General features: G+C 34.2%; 1 protein-coding gene across 1 annotated transcript; it reads left to right on the top strand.

The window, feature by feature from the left end:
* The first annotated feature begins 4,309 nt into the window (after positions 1-4,309).
* On the top strand, positions 4,310-21,140 carry LOC130217556 (trypsin). Its single transcript, XM_056449673.1, has 6 exons — positions 4,310-4,404; positions 7,389-7,447; positions 8,074-8,224; positions 10,469-10,610; positions 13,253-13,510; positions 19,866-21,140. The coding sequence occupies exons 2-6, from the start codon at positions 7,399-7,401 to the stop codon at positions 20,016-20,018; spliced, it is 753 nt and encodes a 250-aa protein (XP_056305648.1). The 5' UTR covers positions 4,310-4,404; positions 7,389-7,398; the 3' UTR covers positions 20,019-21,140.
* The last annotated feature ends 1,637 nt before the right edge of the window (positions 21,141-22,777 follow it).

Raw genomic sequence — 22,777 nt, 5'->3', positions numbered from 1 at the left:
GAAGTTGCAGATTTTAAAATATAGGCCATTATTTAGGCATATTTACGTTAAATTAAATATTTGTTACAATACATTGAAATTGCTGAAAAAAAAAGAATGTGTGCTTACTGGCAATTGTTTGCAAAAATTCTTGCAAGAAAGTTTTAATGCATTGCAGGCTCCCCGTAACATTCAAAATGTGCTTAACGTCAGCACATTAAGTTTAAAATAATTGCTACAAAGAGCCATGCACGCACAAGCGACAGGATTTTTAATTTGCTCCTGAAACCGCTGAAAAATGCTGCTTTCCCTTTGACATGTGTTTCTCACGCCTCGTGGGAAAATATCTTCGTTAAAGTGAGGCTACTGCTCGGCCTGGATCATCTCCTGGTTATTCCACTAAGGGTTTTATGCTTTAAAGTCATTCTTTAAGAAATGTAGCCTACTTCTTTATATTTGTCAGTGCTTTCGTAATAATATTTTCTTTATTAATTTTTTGTCATTTATATATATTGCTAAGTACATCCCTCACTGATCTCTCTTTTAAATTAATATTTTCTACAGGATGCTTGACAATAATATATTGCTGCATATACATCTGATTATGCAGTACCAAAGCAAAATTTGGAACTAATCTAACAAAAAATAAACTGAAGATCACGGTCCAAAAATTAATACACCCAAATTATTATGTGGGGGAAAAATATAAAATAAAATTGTAATAAACGAAAAAAAAATCTACAGAAAAAAAAAAATTAAATGTAGTTGAAATTAACGCCAATAGCCTAGTGGTATTGTGCACGGACATATAGCACTGACGTGCTCACTGCGACCCGAGTTCGATTCCCGGCTTAAGGTCCTTTGCCGATCCTTCCCCTCTCTCTGCTCCCAATGCTTTCCTGTCTGAAATCTCTACTGTTCATATCATAATAAAGGTGAAAAATTACTTTGATTAAGCTTGAACTTAAGACTTAGCCTGAGAGTAACCCCAGACCAGGCTTGTTTCCCAGCATAAGTTGCCAGAGTAACTTAGTTTGAACGATCGTAAATTTGATTTATGAAACCGAATGAAAAGCCTGGCTTTTTTCTGTAAGCTTGGTTTATGGAACAGGCCCTACATCTTTTTTTACATTAGTAATTTAATTAATTTAATTCTCTTAATGATTCTTGACTAATCTTTTCATCTTTTTTTTTAAATATAAGCACAACTGAAGTAGTTTAATTAATTAGTTTAATAAATAGTACATTCATTGTAATTTTTGTGTTGCTCTGCAAAACCTTAGGCTTATAATAATTTACAGTACAAAACATGAAAACAATCTTAAGACAACTACACTGAAACAATGTACAATATTTGCTGCAGAAACACTACTTCTAATATGTAAACAAAGTTTCAGTACTGTTGAAACAAATGAACCAAGTCAGACATTTTCAGGTCACTCTCAAAATGGCCTGATTTTATCTTCATGATCAGTAAAGCTCCTGTAATGTCAGACTTTCCCCAGGAGATGCCTTTTAAGCTGTTTTGTAAGCGCTGAAGTGTTGTTTTGATGAAACTCCCACAGTCTGAGTGGGAGAGAAAGAGCTGGAGGACAAATTCTGAACACAAGAGGATGTGTGAAGTAGGATGTGTATGTATGCAGAAAAAAGTGTTGTCAGAAAAAACAAAGTTCGCCCTCTGTTTTGTGTCTGGCTGCCAATAAGAATGTCAGGCTTTATTCAGAAAGGATGTAGTTCTTTCTTATAACATACATTGGAATGTCAATGTTGACCAATTAGAATGAAGTATTCCAGAGAGCCGTGTAATAATTCCAGATTGCTGTTTTGAATTGTTTTGGCGCCATCTTGTGGTTGATAAGTACATTAGCATACGCTCCATTCAGCCATTTTTGTTTTTATTAGCTTTGTGTTTAATTACTGAATTATTAAAATATTATACTCAAAACATTGTTTTATGTACGTAAGAGAATTGTGTTATAGCGATAACATACATAAAGGAGGTTGTTTTCACAGAATAAAGTCTGACAGGCTTATGGGTATCCCAAATGTGAAGCGGAGCACTGTTGTATAAGACTGAAGGGCTTTATTCTGTGAAAAACAACCTCCTATATGTACGTTATCTCACTTATTACATGACTACTTGCCACAAAACATAAAAATCTGACACAAAACATTGTTCTGAGACATAATAGTTTATTAATTCTTTAATTAAACACAAAGTTGACAAAACAGCTGATGGAGTATACACTAACAATGCGTGTAACAAGTTAGTGTATACTCCATCAGCTGTTTTGTCAACTTTGTCAACAATCAGTCACAATATAACACCAAACAGTCAAAAACACAAAGCTGGCAGAAACAAAACTGTTGAATGGAGCATAGATTTACCTAAATATTATTTATACACAGGATGGTGCAAAACTGTCAAAAGCAGTCAAAAAGCACAGAGTGACAGATGAGCTGAATGTGGATGTAAATATCTGGATTTGAACGTATTCACTGACAGTCATTGTGATTTGAGGTTCCCAGATGAGTTTGTGTTGTTCAGAGGTTATCTTAGAAAAACATACCTTGGAATGACCAATGGTTGTGACCGACCAATCAGAATCAAGTATTTCAGACAGCCATGTAATAAGTTAGAAATAAAATACATCCAGGAGGTTTTTTCACAGAATAAAGCCTGACAGACTTATTGGCATCCCAATGCGAAGCGAAGCACTGTTGTATAAGACTGAAGGGCTTTATTCTGTTAAAAACAACCTCCTTTATGTACTTTATCTCACTTATTACATGACTACTCGCCACAAAACATAAAAATAGACACAAAGCATTGATCTTAGACGAAATAGTTTATTAATTCTTTTATTAAACAAAACAGCTGATGGATTATACACTAACTTGTGCATTATTCAGTCACAAGATGTCGCCAAACAGTCAAAAATGCAAAGCTGACCAAAACGAAACTGGTTGAATGGAGCATAGACTACATATTATTTATTTACATGATGGCACAAAAGCAGTCAAAAACCAGACAAGCAGATATGCAGATACATTTTGAACGTATTTACTGACGGTCATGGTGATTTAAAGTTCCCGGATGAGCCTGTGTTATTTAGCGGTTGTTATCTTAGAATAACATACCTTGGAATGACCAATGGTTATGACTGACCAATCAGAATCAAGTATTTCAGAGAGCCATGTAATACGTTAGAGATAAAGTACATCCAGGAGGTTTTTTAACAGAATAAAGCCTGATAGGCTTATCTGCAACCCAACGTTTTATGTTGTATAAGCATGTCGAGCTTTATTCTGTGAAAACAACCTCCTGAATGTACCTTATCTCCCTTATTCACACGATGGCGCAAAACAGTCAAAAGCAGTCAAAAAGCACAGCCTGACAGACAAGCAGATACAAATGAATGTGGATGAAATTATTTGGATTTGAACGTATTTGCTGCTGGTCACAGTGATTTGAAGTTCCTGGATGAGTTTGTGTTATTTAGTGGTTGTTATCTTATAATAACATACATTGGAATGACCAATGGTTGTGACCAGTGGTGTAGTCAGGGCTATACTCACGTATACTCTGGATGCCTACTTTTTTCCACGAGCTGTTGGAGTGTTACGACTTCTGAGGATCAATAATTGCGTATACCCTCGGTACACTCACTTGTTTTGCTGATTAAATTTCCCTAATTTGTGTATTGGCATCCCCTTTAACTGTATACCAAATGTTTTTTTTTTTGACTCGCATCTTAATTTGTTGCAATTGGTGAATTTTTGTGTGTAAAGTGCGCCATTCCCCGCCCCCTGACGACCGCAGCAGCTGTGAGACAATTTTGTGTATACAAAAAACCAAAGACACTCCCGAAAACAAAAACTGCCAAAAAAAAAAAAAAACATACCTTCTGAGACGTATTTGGTGCTCTCCAGAAATGTATATAGGGGTACATTTTCAGAATGAGCCCGAGTTGTCAAAATATCTTCTTTTGTGTTCAACAGAAGAAATAAACTCAAGCAGGTATGCGACAAGTAAAGGGTGTGTAAATGAGAACAGAATTTTCAGTTTTGGGTGAACTCTCCCTTTTCCAACCGCGTAACTATTTTGCTCCGCTTTTTAATCAACAATACCCAGAGTTCTTGAATTTAATGCTACCATTGAAATGACTGAACAGGGTGTTGTTCGAAAACACCAGCACACAATAAAGCCAAAATAATGAGCCGAAAATCAGATAAACATGACACTGTTGGGCTTCGCCTTGGTTAAAGACTAGGTCACTGCTTGTTATACTGTGAGATTATTATACAGCAGGCCCACAAAAGCAATCTGACATGGATATGGTGTCAATATAAAAGCTCGACAGGAAGAACAGACATCAACAGTTGGAGGTCATTCAAGGCTCGGGAGGCGAGGAATCATTACTGGTAAGTTTTATTTCCTTTTTTCTTCTCATCTTACTGTTTGCACAGTAAAAAGGCATTAGCACATATCTTTGATTATTCTTTATTGATTGAACATTGTGGATTTAGGATTATATACAGCAAAGATCAAGATCCCATTTAGTAAAAAGAAAAGAGAGAAAGAGAAAGTGAATTGTGAAATATACAATTGACAGTAGTAATGCACCGATTACGATTATTCAAAGGCAGATTCAGATATTTTTTTACTAGCAAATCGGTTGAGTGGATACCGATTTTCTATTTCAATTTACTAAAATCCAGGAAAAAAAATGAGCATGTTAGTAAAATGTGCATTTGCTTCTTCACATGCTGAATCTTCCGTGGTTTTGTTGTTGTTTTTGTTGTTGTTGTTGATCTGTTTATTAAACTTTCACAGAAATAGCAAGATAGTTTTACAGAAATCTTTAAACAAATATTTTTCCATCACTTTCCCCATAAACAAAGTGAAATTACATTTACACACACAAAAAACTAATGAAATTGGAAAATACATTAAAAAAAATATTCATTAAAATAGGATAAGCATAGCGACATGGTGGCTCAGTGGTTAGCACTGTCGCCTCACAGCAGGTAGGTCGCTGGTTCAAGTCCCGGCTGAATCAGTTGGCATTTCTGTATGGAGTTTGCATGTTCTTCCCGTGTTCGTGTGGGTTTCCTCCGGGTGCTCCGGTTTCCCCCACAGTCCAAAAACATGCGCTATAGGTGAATTGAATAAACTAAATTGGCCGTAGTGTATGTGTGTGAATGAGAGTGTATGGGTGTTTCCCAGTGCTGGGTTGCTGCTCGAAGGGCATCCACTGCATAAAACATATGCTGGATAAGTTGGCAGTTCATTTTGCTGATGATCCCTGATGAATAAATTCAGGGTTAAAAAACCCTCAATGATTTTAAATTAGAGGCAAGAATTGTACTTTAATCATGACCCACACAAAGGAGAAACATACAGTACATTATCTTGAGTGGTTGGTGAGTTAAAATAAATTGTATAATTTCAAAGTATGAAGAAAAAAAACTAATCGGAATATGTGAAATACACAAAACATACTGGCACAAACCTAAAACGATAGACTTGTTGTTTAAAAAATGCTAACTCATCGTCTTCCAGCAGGGGGCGCCTTTACACTGAAATAAATGAGTCACTGGATTCACTAAATTGCTTAAAGGTAAGTGGTTGCAATGAATTTATATGGGGTGAATGTAAACAAATTAAGCTGAACATTACTAAAGATAATTTATTTGTTTTAATTCAGCATATATAAATTGTTTGCAACCACTTACCATAAAACAATTTAGTAAATCCAATGAATTGTTTTTTGCAGTGTAGGAGTAACTGCAGAGCATTTCTGTTCAGCCGTGAACAAAGCAGCTGTTCTGATAGTGTTTAATGTGCATTTTACAGATATAATCTCTGAAGAAAAGACTGCTTTAATACCCCCCCCCCCACACACACACACACACACAAATATTTAGTGTCGTCCTCCAATATTTCAAACACCAAAACCAAATATGATCAACCATAACATCCTATTAATTAATTTAATCCACACATAAAATGAAACAAATGGATTCACAATTAGTTAATTAAATATAGCTAGATCTCTTTGCTCAAGCTTTAAACTTTGAAATATGAAATGTAATCCTTAAGTGATCACCCAAATTAGCTGTAATGAAAACTGGTCAAACACATCAATATGATCCGACCAGTATTACTTTCCTTTTTGTCTGTCGAACACAAAAGAAGATATTTTGAAAAATGTTCAAAACCTGCAAATTGTTAGAATCCTGTAACCACTGACTTCCATAGGAAAAATAAAATACCATGGGAGTCTAATGGTTACCGTTTTCCAACATTTCTCAGAATATCCTCTTTTGTGTTTAACAGAAAAAAAGAAACTCATAAAGGTTTTAAACAAGTAAATAGTGACAGATTTTTCAGTTTTTTTTTTTTTTTTGGGGGGGGGGGGGTGACTATCCCTTTAATGTTAATTAATTGTTTTATGTTCAATCCACTTAAATCAGTGATTTTAAATTAATGGAATAAGTTAAAGTTAGACAGATTAGTGTTTATTGCTGCCTTTTCAGCCATTTGAGCTTATCTCAAATGATCTGATGTTTGTTAACATTTTCTTTATAGACTCTGTAGTATAAGGTTGATGCAGTCCATTTGTATTCAAATCTGGACATATCACCCAATCTGAAACAAATCAGTTCATAACAAAAAATGATTAGAACAAAAATCCACCAAGCAGATTTTTATCATTGTCAGATATTTCTACATTCTTGAACTATTAAGTTTCTATTAAAGGATGCAAGCACACATAAAGACTCCATGTTTCCTTTTTTTAATATATATATTTCTTTTTTTAATATTTCCCAAATAATGTTTACAGAGCAAGAAAATTTTCACAGTATGTCTGATAATATTTTTTCTTCTGGGGAAAGTCTTTTATTTTGTTTTATTTTGTTTTGAATTTTTTTTACACTCTTTTACACTCCTACATTTGTTTTAAAAGTTTTTCATTTTTTTATGAACCAATTTAAGGTCAAAATTATTAGCCACTTTAAGCTATATTGTTTTCGATAGTCTACAGAACAAACCATCGTTATACAATAACTTGCCTGATTACACTAATCTGCCTAGTTAACCTAATTAACCTAGTTAAGCCTTTAAATGTTACTTTAAGCTGTATAGAAGTGTCTTGAAAAATATCTAGTCAAATATTATTTACTGTCATCACGGCAAAGATAAAATAAATCAGTTATTAGAGATGACTTATTAAAACTATTATGTTTAGAAATGTGTTGAAAAAAATCTTCTCTCCATTAAACATAAATTAGGGAAAAAGATACACAGGGGGCTAATAATTCTGACTTCAACTTATATATATATAATTTATTATTATTATTATTATTTTGGCCATGATTTGGACGTTTGTTTTCTGTTTCAGCGCTGCAGGAATGGCTCAGTTATTGTGGGTATTTCTTTTGCTCGCTGTAACAGTCAGAGGTAAGCGATGCATTTCTATATTAGGGACTTTGAAATACACTGAACTGAATAAAATGATTCATTATATTTACTAAGATTTTTTAAGATAATTGCTTGCAAAAAGGGGCAGCCCGGTGGCTCAGTGGTTAGCACTGGAGATTCATTGGAGGTTCATTCTGCTGTGACAACCCTGTAATAAAGCACTAAGCCGAAGGAAAATGAATGAATGAATGGTTGCAAAAAAAATTATATGGGCTGAATTTTAACAAATAAAATTTAGAAGTGTTCAACTTAATTTGTTTGTATAAATCCAGCCCATATTAATTGTTTGCAACCACTTACCTTACAAAACCGCTTTAATACAAAGAAATGTATTAAATCCAATGAATGTTTTTTTTATATGTGTAATATGCATATTTTTAAGGAAAAATTAGCATGTGAAAAGTTCCTGATCCATCCTTAAGTTAAATATCAGGATATAACAGTCAACATAATGCTATAATTTATTTTTTGCACAATCATAATCAAGTTTAAATACATTTTAACATATCACAATGACACTAAATTATTAATGTACTTCTAAATGAATTACAAGTATGCATGTCATGTTTTTTTTTTTTTTGTTTTTTTTTTTTTGCTTTGACTAGATGCATTCTCACAAAGGATTATTGGGGGTCAGGAGGTCGTACCGTACTCCATCAAATACCAGGTGTCACTTCAGGTGGACAGAAAGCATTTTTGTGGAGGAACACTGATTCAGCCGCAGTGGGTGTTGACTGCTGCCCACTGCTGGAGACCGTATGTACTGCAGCCTGAATACACACTTCATTAATTTACAGTGGCCATCATACTGTAAATGAAATCACTGCCTTTAAATAAATATTGCATTTATTTTTTGTGAATATATACAATGTATATAGATGAAGACAAAATTGTACATTAGTAATTAGTTATTAAAACTATTATATTTTGTCTTTGCCTTGATGACAGTACATAATATTTTACTGGTTATTTTGCAAGATACCAAACCAGTATTCAGATTAAAGTGCATGTTAAAGCCATAACTAAGTTAACTGAGTAGGTTAGGATAATTGAACAAGTTATTGGATAACAATAGTTTGTTTCTGTAGACAATCGGAAAGCAAATCGTAAAGAGCCTAAATATTGACCATAAAAGATTATTTTTTTAAATAAAACAACTTTTCTTCCAGCCAAACTAAAATAAATTTGACATTCTATGCGAAGTTAAAATAGTTGGGTTAAAAATGCCCCAACATATAACCCAACTATTTTAACTGTGTTGACTGTCAAATTTATTTTAGTTTGGCTGGAATAAAAGTTGTTTTAATTAAAAAAAAAATTAAAAAAAAAATACTTTGGGTTATTTTAACCCAATGCATTGGGTTATTTTGATGTTTCTATTCTGGTAGTATACAATTGCTACTATTATAGTTGTACTATTAATCACAACTATATAATATTTATATTTTTATAAATATTTTTATAAATTATATATTTTTTATAATTATGGCTGTGTAAATAATTAACATACAGTTTTCAAAAATATTGAAAATGCTTAATTTTAAATTTTAAATTCCAGACACTAAAATAAATCCAAATAATTAAAAGAAATCATGTACTTACCCAGTTTATCAATGGAGAAATGATAACTGGAAGCCTGTAAGGGGTCATCTGCAGGGGTATTATAATAATTTTGACTTCTACTGTATATATTACTGCATTTTAATAATACATTAATGCATTTTTAAAACAATTTATTAACTTAGCATTGTGTAACATTTTAGGATAAGACTAAATAATACAATTAAATTCATACAAAAATTGCAACCTAGAATTTTTTTTTTTTTTAAGAGTTATTTAATATGGTTTCCTTGATTTTCCTGTTAATAATTTCATTTTCTTTTAATCATGTAAATGAACATATCTGATCTTTTACAATTATTTTGTTAGAATAGTTTTTGTCATTGGTACTGACTAATCTAATAAAAAACAAATTAGCAGGATTTGCTCAAATAACTTGCACATGATACCATAGACCAGGGGTGTCAATCTCATATCCTGGAGGGCCACAGCCCTGCACAGTTTAGTTCCAAGCCTGCTCCAACACACTAATGCTGCGGTCACACTAGAGTTTGTGCATGCAAAATTCTGTTAAAAGGGGCGGGATCAAACAAGATGGTTTAAAATGGACATTTAGCTTGCATGCTAGCTTGCATGGTTCGGGATCTATAGAGCTGCGCATCGTTGGATTTGCTCTTCAGTGTTTGGACTCTCAGTAGTGATTTTTAAACCACACTGATCTGAGCTGAACTGAACTTAAACACTACAAACAGAACTACACTGTTCCTATTTACTATGACCTTTTATGTGAAGCTGTTTTGACACAATCTACATTGTATAAGCGCTATACAAATAAAGGTGAATTGAATTGAATTGAATTTAAAAAAGCTAGTGACTGGTCCATATTTTATATTTGTGTACAGAGAGGTCATGTTTTGATCTTAGGTTTCATGCAGTCACGTGATGTGATTTTGCAGGTCAGAGTTCACCAAGCTTGAACTTTACAATGCAACTAACTGCGAAACTTGTGGCACAAGCTTGCGTTTCCGCTCAGTCACATTCACATGCTTATAAATGGAAGTCTATGTGGCGAAAAGTGCAGTGTGACCACGGCTTTACGGGTTTCAAATAAACCTGAAGGACTTAATTAGTTTGGTTAATTAGATCAGGTGTGTTTAATTAGGATTGGAACTAAACTGTGCAGAGCTGTGGCTCTTCAGGAACTGAGTTTGACACCTGCAATCTTGACAGTAATAAAGAATAAAATAATATCAGTAAAAATAAATAATACAGTAATGATTTTCAGATAGATCTACAGTATTAAGGTGTACTCATTTATGCTGACCACCACTGTAGATTTGCTCAGTAATAACAAATGGCATTTTACTTCAATTGAATGTATTTCTTTCTCACAAACAAAACAAAAGAAGTCTGATTGTTGTGTTGTATTTGGGTGAACAGGGCCAGTGTGATTCAGGTGGTGCTGAGTGAGCACAATCTCGCTGTAGAAGAGGGATTTGAGCAAGTTTGTACTGTGGCCAAAGTGTTCAGTCATGTTGCCTACAATCCAAAAACATTCAACAATGACATCATGATTATTAAGGTAAGAAACACAATAACAAATGCTCAACTACAGATGAATCCTTTTATTTGTTTGGCTGTTGATATTAAGATATTTTCTACAATAATGCACAGTGATTGATAGACACACACTTAAGGTTACTTAAAATGAAGTTACTTAAAGACTTAGGGTCCAATCATACACCCGGCGCAATAAGGCTCAATACCTGCCCCGACTTGTTGCTATTTTCAGAGCAACACAACCTTAATTTTTCAGTTTTCCGCCACGTTGTTTAAATAGCAAATCCATTTGCAAAACTTTATGGACTCATGGGTGTTTCGGTCTAGAAAAGAGGTGTGTTAAGGCACATTTTTGGCACGTTGCTATTTTGAGGAACTAAAATAGACTGTGCAATAGACCAGCTGAAAGCAGGTCTGAAGTCCAGCGCAGTGCGTGTTAGTTGTGCGTCTTGATTACACTTTCTTAATTGCTTTTTTCAGTTTATTCATGACACTTTGCTTTTGTATAATGTAATTATTATTAGCAGTGTTATTTATTATATGCATATTTATCAAATAAAAAAAACTAATTCAAAAACAAGCTTAGATTTGTCCACCTGTCGGGTTTTGGACCAAATGGGGCATAGGAAGGGTCTTTAGATATAACTCAGGTTTTTGAACACACTTCATTATTATTGTTCATTTATTTGTTTGCTGAAAATTAGAACTCAATTTAGAAATAGTTTTGAAATAAATCTTTGAGCTTAACAAACAAAATTAAATAAATAGGCTAATGGATGTCTGTGCATACAACACCATTTTCTTATCTACGAAAGAGTGAAAGTAAAGTAAAGGCTTATTGGAGGAGGCTTGTTCTTTATCCTCGCTGCAGATGCTCTGTTTACTGTTTTCTCACTAGTGAAAAATTCAGATTTTCCACTTACAAAGTCTGCCATGTAAATAACAAAATGCACTATGGTTGCGACACAACTGACTCTTAAAGGGAATGGGAGATGAGACTCTGATTGGTTTATTCTCAAAACACACCCATAACTCATTAAGAGAATAAGCTCAACCCTGTTAGACCATGCGCCGCAGCACAGAGCGTATTTTCCAGTCCTTATTATTATTATTATTATTTTACCAGAAATGACAGATGCTTGCGGACCTCCAGCCTCCCACAGTAGAAATGATCTCACGCTGTAGTGGTGAGAGTTGTGCGTGGCTTTCAGTGCAATGTAAACAAAAGATACATTAGACGAATGATTACAAATTATTAAAATAAATATGTATGTATGAACGCAGATAATAACAACAGTTCATTTAAATTCTTAGCTAATATAAAGCTTAAATTAACATTAGACAAATACAATTTTTTATTTATTCTTATTTTTATTTATTTATTGTTCTGTCATTTATTTTCATTGTAAAATTATCACTCATGTTTATATCAAAAACCTTTTCATTTATTTTCAAGTCCAAAGAAAGAAATGGACTATTGTTTGTTTTTTTATTAATATATTAATCAAAATCTGTTTGGTTATTGAGAATCAACTTTAAAATTTAAGCAGTTTTCTTGTGATTTTCTAGTTGTGTTTTGAATTCTCTCAAGGTTTTTTTTCTTCACTTCCGCCATTAGTGAAGTTTTTTTTCCCTCTCCGCTGTCGCCACTGGCTTGCTTGGTTCGGGATCGGTAGAGCTGTGCATCGTTGGATTTGCTCTTCAGTATTTGGACTCTCAGTAGTGATTATTAAACCACACTGAACTGAGCTCAACTGAACTGAACTTAAACACTACAAACTGAACTACACTGTTCCTATTTTCTGTGACCTTTTATGTGAAGCTGCTTTGACACAATCTACATTGTATAAGCGCTATACAAATAAAGGTGAATTGAATTGAATTGAATTGAATTGAATAAATGCATAATAATCCTCATAACCGTGAAACCATGATTATTCTTCAGACTATAATCGTACAACTATAATCTATAATCGTTGCATCCCTAATTGTTACGCAGTTTAAAACATAACACATGAATGTGTTTGAATGTAGATGAAGCCTACTTGAGAAATGCACTGATTTTGTTGTGCTTTGAAATACAACATTTGAATAGGTTTGTAAAAAAAGCCAGATTGTACAATGCAGTGATGTTATGTAGTTTCAAAATACACATTAACGTCTCAGTGTAGAAAAAACCAACGTGGGTGTCTTAAAGAGCAAAAATACAACATATGGGCTATTATATTGCTGTTGTGTCATCACTTATATTGCAAGTCATATCTCTCTGGCCCCTCATTTGGGATGCTTTTCATGAACTGGCCCCCATGACAAACTAATTAAATAGCCCTGATATAAAATATAAAGTGGGTCTCAGGGAAAAAAGCACTGCATTAAATTACATTTTCCCGCACCATGTCTAAAAAAATCTGAAAATTTATTTTACCTTCAATGGAGTTTCTGCGCTCGTCTGCTGCTACTGACAGGGCTTTAGTTAAATGAATCCTAAAGTCTATTTAACTGATTGTGTTTTAATGAAATTACAACGTCGATGCTGTAAAAGGAACTGTACGAAATTAAAAACAGTCACATTGACCTTTCACTGGAAGTTTAGGTAGGGTAAAAACACTAGCTGTGCATACACCTTATTTTATTTATGAAGACTCTGTATTTATTTTTCCCCAGCTCACTGCTCCAGCACAGTTGAACGCTTATGTTCAGCCGGCGCTGCTGCCCACCGCAGACACACCAGAGCTGGCCGGAGGAAGCAGCTGCACTGTGAGCGGATGGGGAGTGACGCGACTGTACAACTTCTATTTGTCACCGATTCTGCGCGCTGTGGATGTGGAAATCTTCAGCAACTGCCAATTATACTACTACTACAGAGTCAACGACAACATGATCTGTGCTGGCTCTCGTTTCGGTGGAAAAGATTCATGCCAGGTAATCAGATAAGGTTTAAATGCAAATGAGAACTTGTACTAGGCCTGTCACGATATCTATTTTTCATTGTGTGATATATTGCACCAAAATATATTGCGATAGGCCATATTATTGTCATTATTGTTATTTTATGCTACTTGTTATTTAACGCCAGTATGACAATATAAAATCATCACAATGCAAGCACGCTCTTCCAAAGAACACATCGTATTTATTCTTAAGAATATTTAATATAATTATAATCATTTTAACAAATTAATAATGAGGCATTGGAATCAGATTGTGAATGCATATCTTAAATAAACATAAATAAATGTTAACAAAAAAGTGCAAGGTAAAAAGTAACAGAGGCTGCGATATCTGCTTCCAGATCTATTTTCAGGCACCAACATGAAAATATACTGTAGTCATTATTCATTCATTTTCTTTTTGGCTTAGTCCCTTTATTAATCCGGGGTTGCCACCGCGGAATGAACCGCCAACTTATCCAGCACATGTTTTAACGCAGCGGAGGCCCTTCCAGCTGCAACCCATCTCTGGGAAACATCCACACACACTCACTCACACTCATACACTACAGACAATTTAGCTTACCCAATTCACCTGTACCACATGTCTTTGGACTGTGGGGGACACCGGAGCACCCGGAGGAAACCCACGCGAACGCAGGGAGAACATGCAAACTCCACACAGAAACACCAACTGACCCAGCAGAGGCTCGAACCAGTGACCTTCTTGCTGTGAGGCAACAGCACTACCTACTGCACCACTGCGTCGCCATACTATAGTCATTTATAGTAAATAATATAGTGTTTTTTTAAGCATACTAACACTGACACCTCCAATAGAGATAGAGAGGTTGCATAATCAGCTAAAATGTTGCTAGAATTGGTTTTCATGTGTGGGCAATATACATTTCATCACCAAAAATGATAGAGGTCATGTCTACATGTTGTGCGATAAGTCGCTATACTGATTTTTGTCATGTTTCTAGTCTAAATATCTAAAAAAAAATCTTAAATGAAAAATATAATAGTAAAATAATAGTAAATAATAGTAAAATATTAAAGGAAAAAAATATTGGGTCACACTTTACAATAAGGTTTCACTAGTTAATATATTTACTAACATTAACTAATAATGAACAATGTTTGTGGTTTGTGCAGCATTTATTAATCATAGTTCAACATTTACTAATGCATTATTAACATCCAAATTTATGCTTGTAACATTAATGCACAGAGAGTTAACATGAACTAATGATGAACAACTGTATTTTCATTTAAACTAACATGAACAAATACTGCAATGTATTGTTGATTGTTTATTCATGTTAGTGAATGCATTAACTAATACAGCCTTTATTGTAAATTGTTACCAAATATGGTCTTGTTTTTAGAAATGATGTCGATTTAGTTTTTTTTAAACAAGCTAAATATTCTACCAATGTAGTAAACAATATAATATTATTTCATTTACATTTACATTTAGTCATTTAGCAGACGCTTTTATCCAAAGCGACTTACAAATGAGGACAAGGAAGCAATTTACACAACTATAAGAGCAACAGTGAACAAGTGCTATAGACAAGTTTCAGGTGTGTAAAGTCTAAGAAGCAAAGCAAAAGTGATATTTTTTTTATTTTATTTATTTATTTTTTTTTAGAGAGAGTACAGTTAGTGGTATAGCCAGAGAGGCAGTTACAGATTAGGAAGGAAAGTGGAGACTAAATAGTTGAGTTTTTAGTCGTTTCTTGAAGACAGCAAGTGACTCTGCTGTTCTGATGTAGTTAGGGAGTTCATTCCACCAACTGGGCAGATTGAATGCGAGAGTTCGGGAAAGTGATTTCTTCCCTCTTGGGGATGGAACCACAAGGCGACGTTCATTCACAGAACGCAAGTTTCTGGAGGGCACATAAATCTGCAGAAGTGAGAGCAGATAAGAAGGAGCAAAGCCAGAGGTCGCTTTGTAAGCAAACATCAGAGCTTTGAATTTGATGCAAAGTGAAAACAAGATTATTTTACTTAGCCATTGGCATTACTTCTTTATTTTAAGGAAAAACTCATCATTTGATTTATTATTTCTGAAAACAAAACTACATTTGTTGGTTGTCTGGAAAAAACTTTTTGATTTAAGCATTTTATAATATTTTAACTAGACAAAAACTCTAAATCAAAAAAAGCATTTTGCAGTCTAGCAGCCAATGGAGTGAATTAGAACTGGTCCTTTTCACTTTTTGTTCACCATTGATTACAGAAGTATTTTTTTCACATTAATTCTGCCCAACATTAAACAATTTTTGTTGGAGCATTATAAGTAATAAACCACATCTGTTAAATACAGTGCAAATCGAGTGAATCATGACCTAACGGTTACACATAATGCTAACATAATGAACATGAACAACTTATTTTACGATTAATAAATGATAGAGACTAAAATATTCCTCACAAACTGAAATATTTTGATTATGCATATAGAAACATATGTTTGTGTTCATTACAAAGTAAGCACACACATACATCTAGCTCAAACCTGCTCGGGAGCAGGCTCATTTCATATAAACAGGATTAGATCAGGTCAGTTCAAGCAAAGTTAATACTGATAGTATGTACCAAATGCTGATATTTTATAGTAGTTTTATACACTTGGGAAAATAGTAAATATAATCTTTTTAACTATATATATATATATATATATATATATATATATATATATATAAATATCACCAAAACAAGAATTAACAAGACCGGAGTGGCACCAGTTTCTATTCTTATACTTCTTAAAATCAAAAACTGTAATGTTTTGTTTCTCCTCATCACTTTTTCATTTAGTTCAAGACTTATAATGCTTCAATGAATGGAAAAAAAATCCTGTTGCAAAAATAATATCAGCCGTGGAATATTATACACTAGAAAAGAAAATACATGTTTTCTCAATAGCTTTCAAGAGTTCACACTTAGCTGATGATTGATTATAAAGCTTGTTTGGCATGCTATCCCAGGAGAGAGCCCTGAGCTCATAAGATCCTCGGGCCCAGGCTCCCTCCCATTTGTAGGGTGAGAGGGGAGTTTGAGCTCAGGTAGAACTCAAGAGTTCCCCATGCTGTAGAAGCTAATAAACAGATAGTGATTGCTCTTAAGAGATAACTGCTTACTAGGAGCATGTCTATGGTGCCAATTTGGATTAGTCAATTAACTTAAGTTGCATGTTTTTGGACTGTGGGAGGAAACCGGGGAACCCGGGGGAAACCCACGTGAGCACGGGGAGAACAAGTAAACTCCGTACAGAAACATTGGCTGGTTTGGTGAGGACTAGAACCAGTGACGTTCTTGCTGTGATGCAACAGTGCTAACCACTGGGCCAACGTGCCACACATCTAGGAAAGGAGGAGGAGCAGGGGTGGAAGTGGGGATTCTTCAAAACGAAGATGGCTGTTATATGGAAGTTAGGGTATTTATAGTGGCTTAGGGATCGTCTGATTGGTGAATCATAAATTGAATAATACGGGACCAGCCGCAAGCAGTCATAAGCACGTGATCCTCTAGAAATTAGTTTATAAATAAACTTCACTTATCTAAATCAATCTTGTGAAAGACTTTATAACGAGGCTATTAAACATTGATAATATACTATTATCATTATTATTATTATTATTTTTGCTAGTTATTTTTGGAAGAAACACTATTCATCTTTGTTTACAGACATCATTTAGACCTGTCTGAGCGCAACCTGAGTATTTAGTTTGACCCCTCAAAAACACCTGCTTTGTTATGACAATGGGCAGTTTCCTTTGTTTATGATGCCATATAAACCCTCCCAGGGGTCCCGCCAGAGGGAATACAGGTGTGGTCCGTCAATTCAGGCAGATGTTAGATGAGCTCTGATATGCCACAGCTTTTCAGGACTTTATCTTCAGCCTCTGTGTTTGGTTCAAATTTAGGTGCATTTAGGCACATAATAGGTACGTCATTTTTGTTATCTGGACACTTTGGTTACATCTGAAGCTTTTAAAGGGACAGCTCACATCAAAAATAAATATATATAATATATAATCACCAAATCCTCAAGTGGCTCCAAATCCTTTGTTTTGTTTTGTTTTTTTGGGGTTTTTTTTTGGTTTTCTAACACAAAAGAAGATTTTTTTTAAGAGGGTGTGAAACTGGAAGCTACTGAGACCCGTTCCCTCGCAAAGATTTTTTGCGTAATCTTGCATAAAAAGTTTCCACAAACACTTCCTGTTCACTTCACACATGTCAACCCTCCCGTTTTTGCCAGGATTCTCCCATTTTTTACCATTCTATCCCGCTATCATACTATCATTAAATATTTTCCCATATTTCTCCCATATTTTTAATCTTGAAAGCACACTGAAATTAATATAAAAATGTCTGCGTTCACTTTCTTTCCATTAAAGCTGTGCGTCGATCATTGCCATTCATATTCAACCTCTAAATCAGCGAATGCATGGATAAGCGCTGAGTGACTGATGGGTTCCGTATGATAAACTGATCACAGATCAGCTTCTGTACATGAAGAATCCTGGCAAAAACGGGAGGGTTGACATGTATCAAGTGAACAGGAAGGGTTTGTTGAAATACAGTTTTGCGTGAGAACGCAAAACATCTTTGCAAGGGAACACAAAAACTGTAAAAATATATATTTTCCTATCACTCTGTTTTTTTTTCTCCCTCACAGTTTTTTTTTCTTCCACCCAATTTTTTCCCCATCATCACACCCCTTCTGTGTCTCCGTAGGAGGCCATTGACATCCATAGTAAAAAAAAAAAATATATATATATATATATATATATATATATATATATTAATAATTAGAAATAAATAGATAGAAATAGAAATAATATTAATAATTAGAAATAAAATACTATTTAAATTGGTGGCTACAAGTTTTGAGATTTGGCAACTTTTTCAGCAGAAAGCAACTTAAATAGGTTGAAAAAATAAGTGGAAACCGGAGCACCCGGAGGAAACCCACACCAACACAGGGAGAGCATACAAACTCCATACAGAAATGTCAACTGACCCAGCCAAGGCTCGAACCAGCGACAAGTGAAGTTTGTGTGTGTCAGCAATGAGGTCCCATGATGAACCTCCAAAACACTAAACGAAAGAAAATCACCCAAAAAGGAAACTCACAATGCAAAAAGGATTTCAAGTAAGCTTCAAGAGGAAGTTCAAACCCAAACAACAAACAAAAAGTTTTGTAACTGATAGAAAGGGAAGAACTAAATAATCTATCAAGAAAAAGAAATGGAAAATGCATCAAAATACCCTCACTCGCTTACTAACATAAACAGGAGAAAAATAATTACAAAAAGAAAAATGACACCCACTCTCTACTAACCCAATCCCAAATAAACAAACAAAAAAAAGTTTTATTAGAAAGTCAATAACAAAGTAGTATTCAAAAATCAAAGGTAATCTCACAACCAAAAGGTTTCTGAGGCAAAAGCTTCATAAGATTCACAACAGCATTAATGGAACTTACACAAATTAAAGCTCTTAAACAACCAATAATGCTTTAAAGTATCAGAAATTAGAAGAAACCTCACAAAGGAGCCTCCACACACTCAAAAAACACCCTGTTCTAGAGGAGAGCTGCTGTTTAAAGCTGCGGTCACACTAGACGATTCTCCCCATAGACTTCCATTCATACGCACGTGAATGCGTCAGACTGGAAACGCAAGCTCATGTGACAAGTTTCGCAGTTCGCTGGTTAGAAAGTTCAAGCTTGGTGAACTCTGACCTGCGAGATCGCATCACATGATTGCGTGAGACCAATTGAAGATCAAAACATGACCTCTCTGGACAGAAATTTAAAACGTCGACCAATCGCTCACTTTATTTAATGGCTAATCATCTTGTTTAATCCCGCCCATTTTCGCAGCGGTGTACGACAGAATTTCACAAGCACAAACTCTAGTGTGACCGCGACATAAATGTCTACTGCTCTTCTTATCCGCCAATCAGTGAGGAGTTCATCATTGGCAACAGGTGATAGTCATTATCTTTTCCTAGAGCAGAGAAAAGAGAAAGGAAATACAAAACAGATACGGCCTGCAATGCAACGTGGGTAGGTCATGTAATAATGACAAGTGGCAGATGTACTATGTCCGAAATCCATTCATACTATTCATATTCGTACTATATAGAGCATACTTTTCCAGCAGTCGCATAGTAAATTCAAATGTAGTACCTACTCGAGTAGTAGTCAATTTCGGAAAGACAGCCACTGTTTTTCAGATACAAAGTATGTATCCTGCGTCCTCAGCATTGTTATAAGCTTAATATCTGTCCTGATATTCTATTTAATTGTAAATAAATCTGTTTCGCAGGGAGATTCTGGTGGCCCTCTTATTTGTGATGGCTATCTAGAAGGCATTGTGTCGTGGGGAATCGGCTGTGCTCTTCCGTACTATCCTGGCGTCTACACAAAAGTGAGAAACTACAACCGCTGGATCGACTGGATCATCAGCACTGAAAGCTGAAAAACAGGTTCAACTGAATGAAGGATTCCTTTTTTTTTTTTTTTTTTTTTTTTGCTGAATCCATCTTTCAAATCAAGTTTGTTTCTTTTAAAATAGATCCTACTTCATGAACTGATCCAGTCGCACGATTGCATTCAAAGTCCAAACTTTCAAGAATGAAATAAATTTTTATTTGTGTTTAATATGATCAAGCACATTTTTATAATTTTTTTTTGCTGTTGTTGTTGCTGATTTAAAATCTGATGACTGGATATGTTTCCCATTTCTCATTTGATCTGAATTACCCATGTAGCAAAGAATTCTGGCCCAGATTTGGCATGAAGCTGGCACAGCAGGCATTCATCCGGCACTGGCATACAGCATGTAGGTTTGGCAGAGATGGCACCGTCTTTGAGGCGGCACACAAGGCATGGACCAGAAGTCAAATGTAGCATTTGGCCCGGATGTTAAAAAACTGATATGTGGGCCATGTAAGTGTGGGCTATCTTGATCCACGTTTAAAATACATTTGATTATTTTTAAGTCAATTTTACCAATCAGGTCGCTTTCATGAATTAACTTGGCTGAGACTTGGCCCAGATATGGTCTATGTTTAGCCCTTGTCTGAAAGCCAGACTTGGTCCAGTCATGTACCGCATCTGGGACAACCAAAAGCTGATTTTGTGGGCCAGAGCTGGAACAGAGAAATATTGCTATGTGGGAAGGCTTTTTGCATGAATACTTGAATGCTTGAAACTATTACATAGAGCGTTATTACATGTGAATTACATGTGAATTTTTTCTACACAACTAGTACAATTTTAAACTCATGAAGTCAATAGCCAATAGCTTTAAGGGAATGTCAATAGCTGTCACTGCAATTTATGCAATTGTCACAGTTTTGTTTCTTATAAATACATCAAGTTTACAACAAGCTCCTACTTGTGTCTTTATTGCAGTCCTTTGAACTCTGGACTGAGTAAACAGGACAATCATCCATCTGTGCATTACTGCACTTAAACATTTTCTAGTAGAGAATAAATCTTTAAACCACATGTAGGTATGTTTTTATCAATGATTGTCAGAACAATGCAATGCACAATCCTGTTTGTGGAAGTAAAGGTGAAAGTTTGCTGTTAAGTTCAGCCTCAGGCTGTCTAAACAGAGGTGAGTTTTTCCTTGAGTAGAACATTAAAGAGGAATTTTTGCAGAAAATGCAGTGATTTGCCAACATTTACTGGTCTTATGAAGTGAAACAATTAATTTGTGTAAGAAACTGAACGTTATTTACAAAGTATCCCTTTAACTAACCCACCAAGAAAAAAATGTTAGGATTGCATTTCTTAACTACTAATGTCACTATAGTTAACACACGCAATGCATTATTTTTCAACACATGCCATAATTTCTAAAATATCAACCTCTACCAAATAGTTGACATGTCGGTTTATGGTAAAAGTACCAGGATTAATACATATACTATACTAGACCAATTTATTTAAAAACATAATCAAAAAACACGTTTTAATTACTAAATCAAAATACTTTCAAAATAAAGTATTACATACAAAATTTCAGATTGTCATTTAACATGTTATCTTGTTGTTTTTTTTTTTTTTTTTTTTTTACCATAAAACCAAAATTAAATGTAGTAGTGCAACAGGATGATGTTTGTTGATTTTTTTCTGTAAACCAACAATGCTGTGTGTAAACCATTATTTAATACAGTCATTCTTTAAATGATTTTTCAGTCTCTATTTAAAACAGTAAACATAGTCAACCATTTGGTAGAGCGGCAGTCATAGGGATATTACCTTTAATTCACAATCATGGCACTCATGACAGTCTGGAGTGGCTATATTTTTGCCTATATACAGTCAAAGTCAGTATTATTACAGGAAATCTGGGGGGGCCCAATAAATATCTAGAAGTATAAATTATGCCTATAAACTATATATAGCATTGTTTTCTATCATATTTTTTTATGGTGAGAGTTAAACAAATACACTTTTAACGTTATTAAATATTATTTAGTATATAATCTAATATAAATAAATAAATGTAATTATTTATTTATTTATTTATTATTTTTAGTTTTAAATTTATTTTAAGGAAACTAATTACTTAAAATGTAGAGATTGCATTCATTGAAATGTTGAATAGAAGAGAAAGTGATATAAAAAAGCAAACAAATAAAAATTAAATCAAAGTAGGAAATTCCATGGCTGGAAATGCTTAGGGCCCCAAAATCACTACATGATACGCCTCTGTACGTAATATTTTACTAGATATTTTTCAAGATATTAGTATTCAGCTTAAAGTGACATTTAAAGGCTTAACTAAGTTAATTAGGTTAACTAGGCAGGTTGGGGTAATTAACTAATAATTAACTAATAATTATATCGCTAATAATTTTGACCTTAAAGGGCTTTAAAAATGTGAAAAACTGCTTTTATTCTAGTCGAAATAAAACAAATAAAACTTTCTCCTGAAGAACAAATATTATAGGAAATACTGTGAAAAATTCCTTGCTCTGTTAAACATCTTTGAAAAATATTTTAAAAATAAAAAATTTACAGGAGGGTTAATCCTTTTGACCTCACATGTATATGTTTTGTCTCTTAAAGTGCCAGTAGATATTGACCTGTATTTCATGAATCAATAAGAACCACAAGTCCTCCAAAAAAAGTTCATTATTACATGCTGAAGACAAAAAAGTCAAAAACCTCTTTAATAACTCTTGGGTGTTTCCACTTTTGGGTGTACTTTCCAAAGTAATT

This window comes from Danio aesculapii, chromosome 23, assembly GCF_903798145.1.
Source record: "Danio aesculapii chromosome 23, fDanAes4.1, whole genome shotgun sequence".
Lineage (NCBI taxonomy): Eukaryota > Metazoa > Chordata > Actinopteri > Cypriniformes > Danionidae > Danio > Danio aesculapii.
Note: the sequence above shows the minus strand (reverse complement) of the source record. Positions and strands in the feature narration are given on the sequence as shown.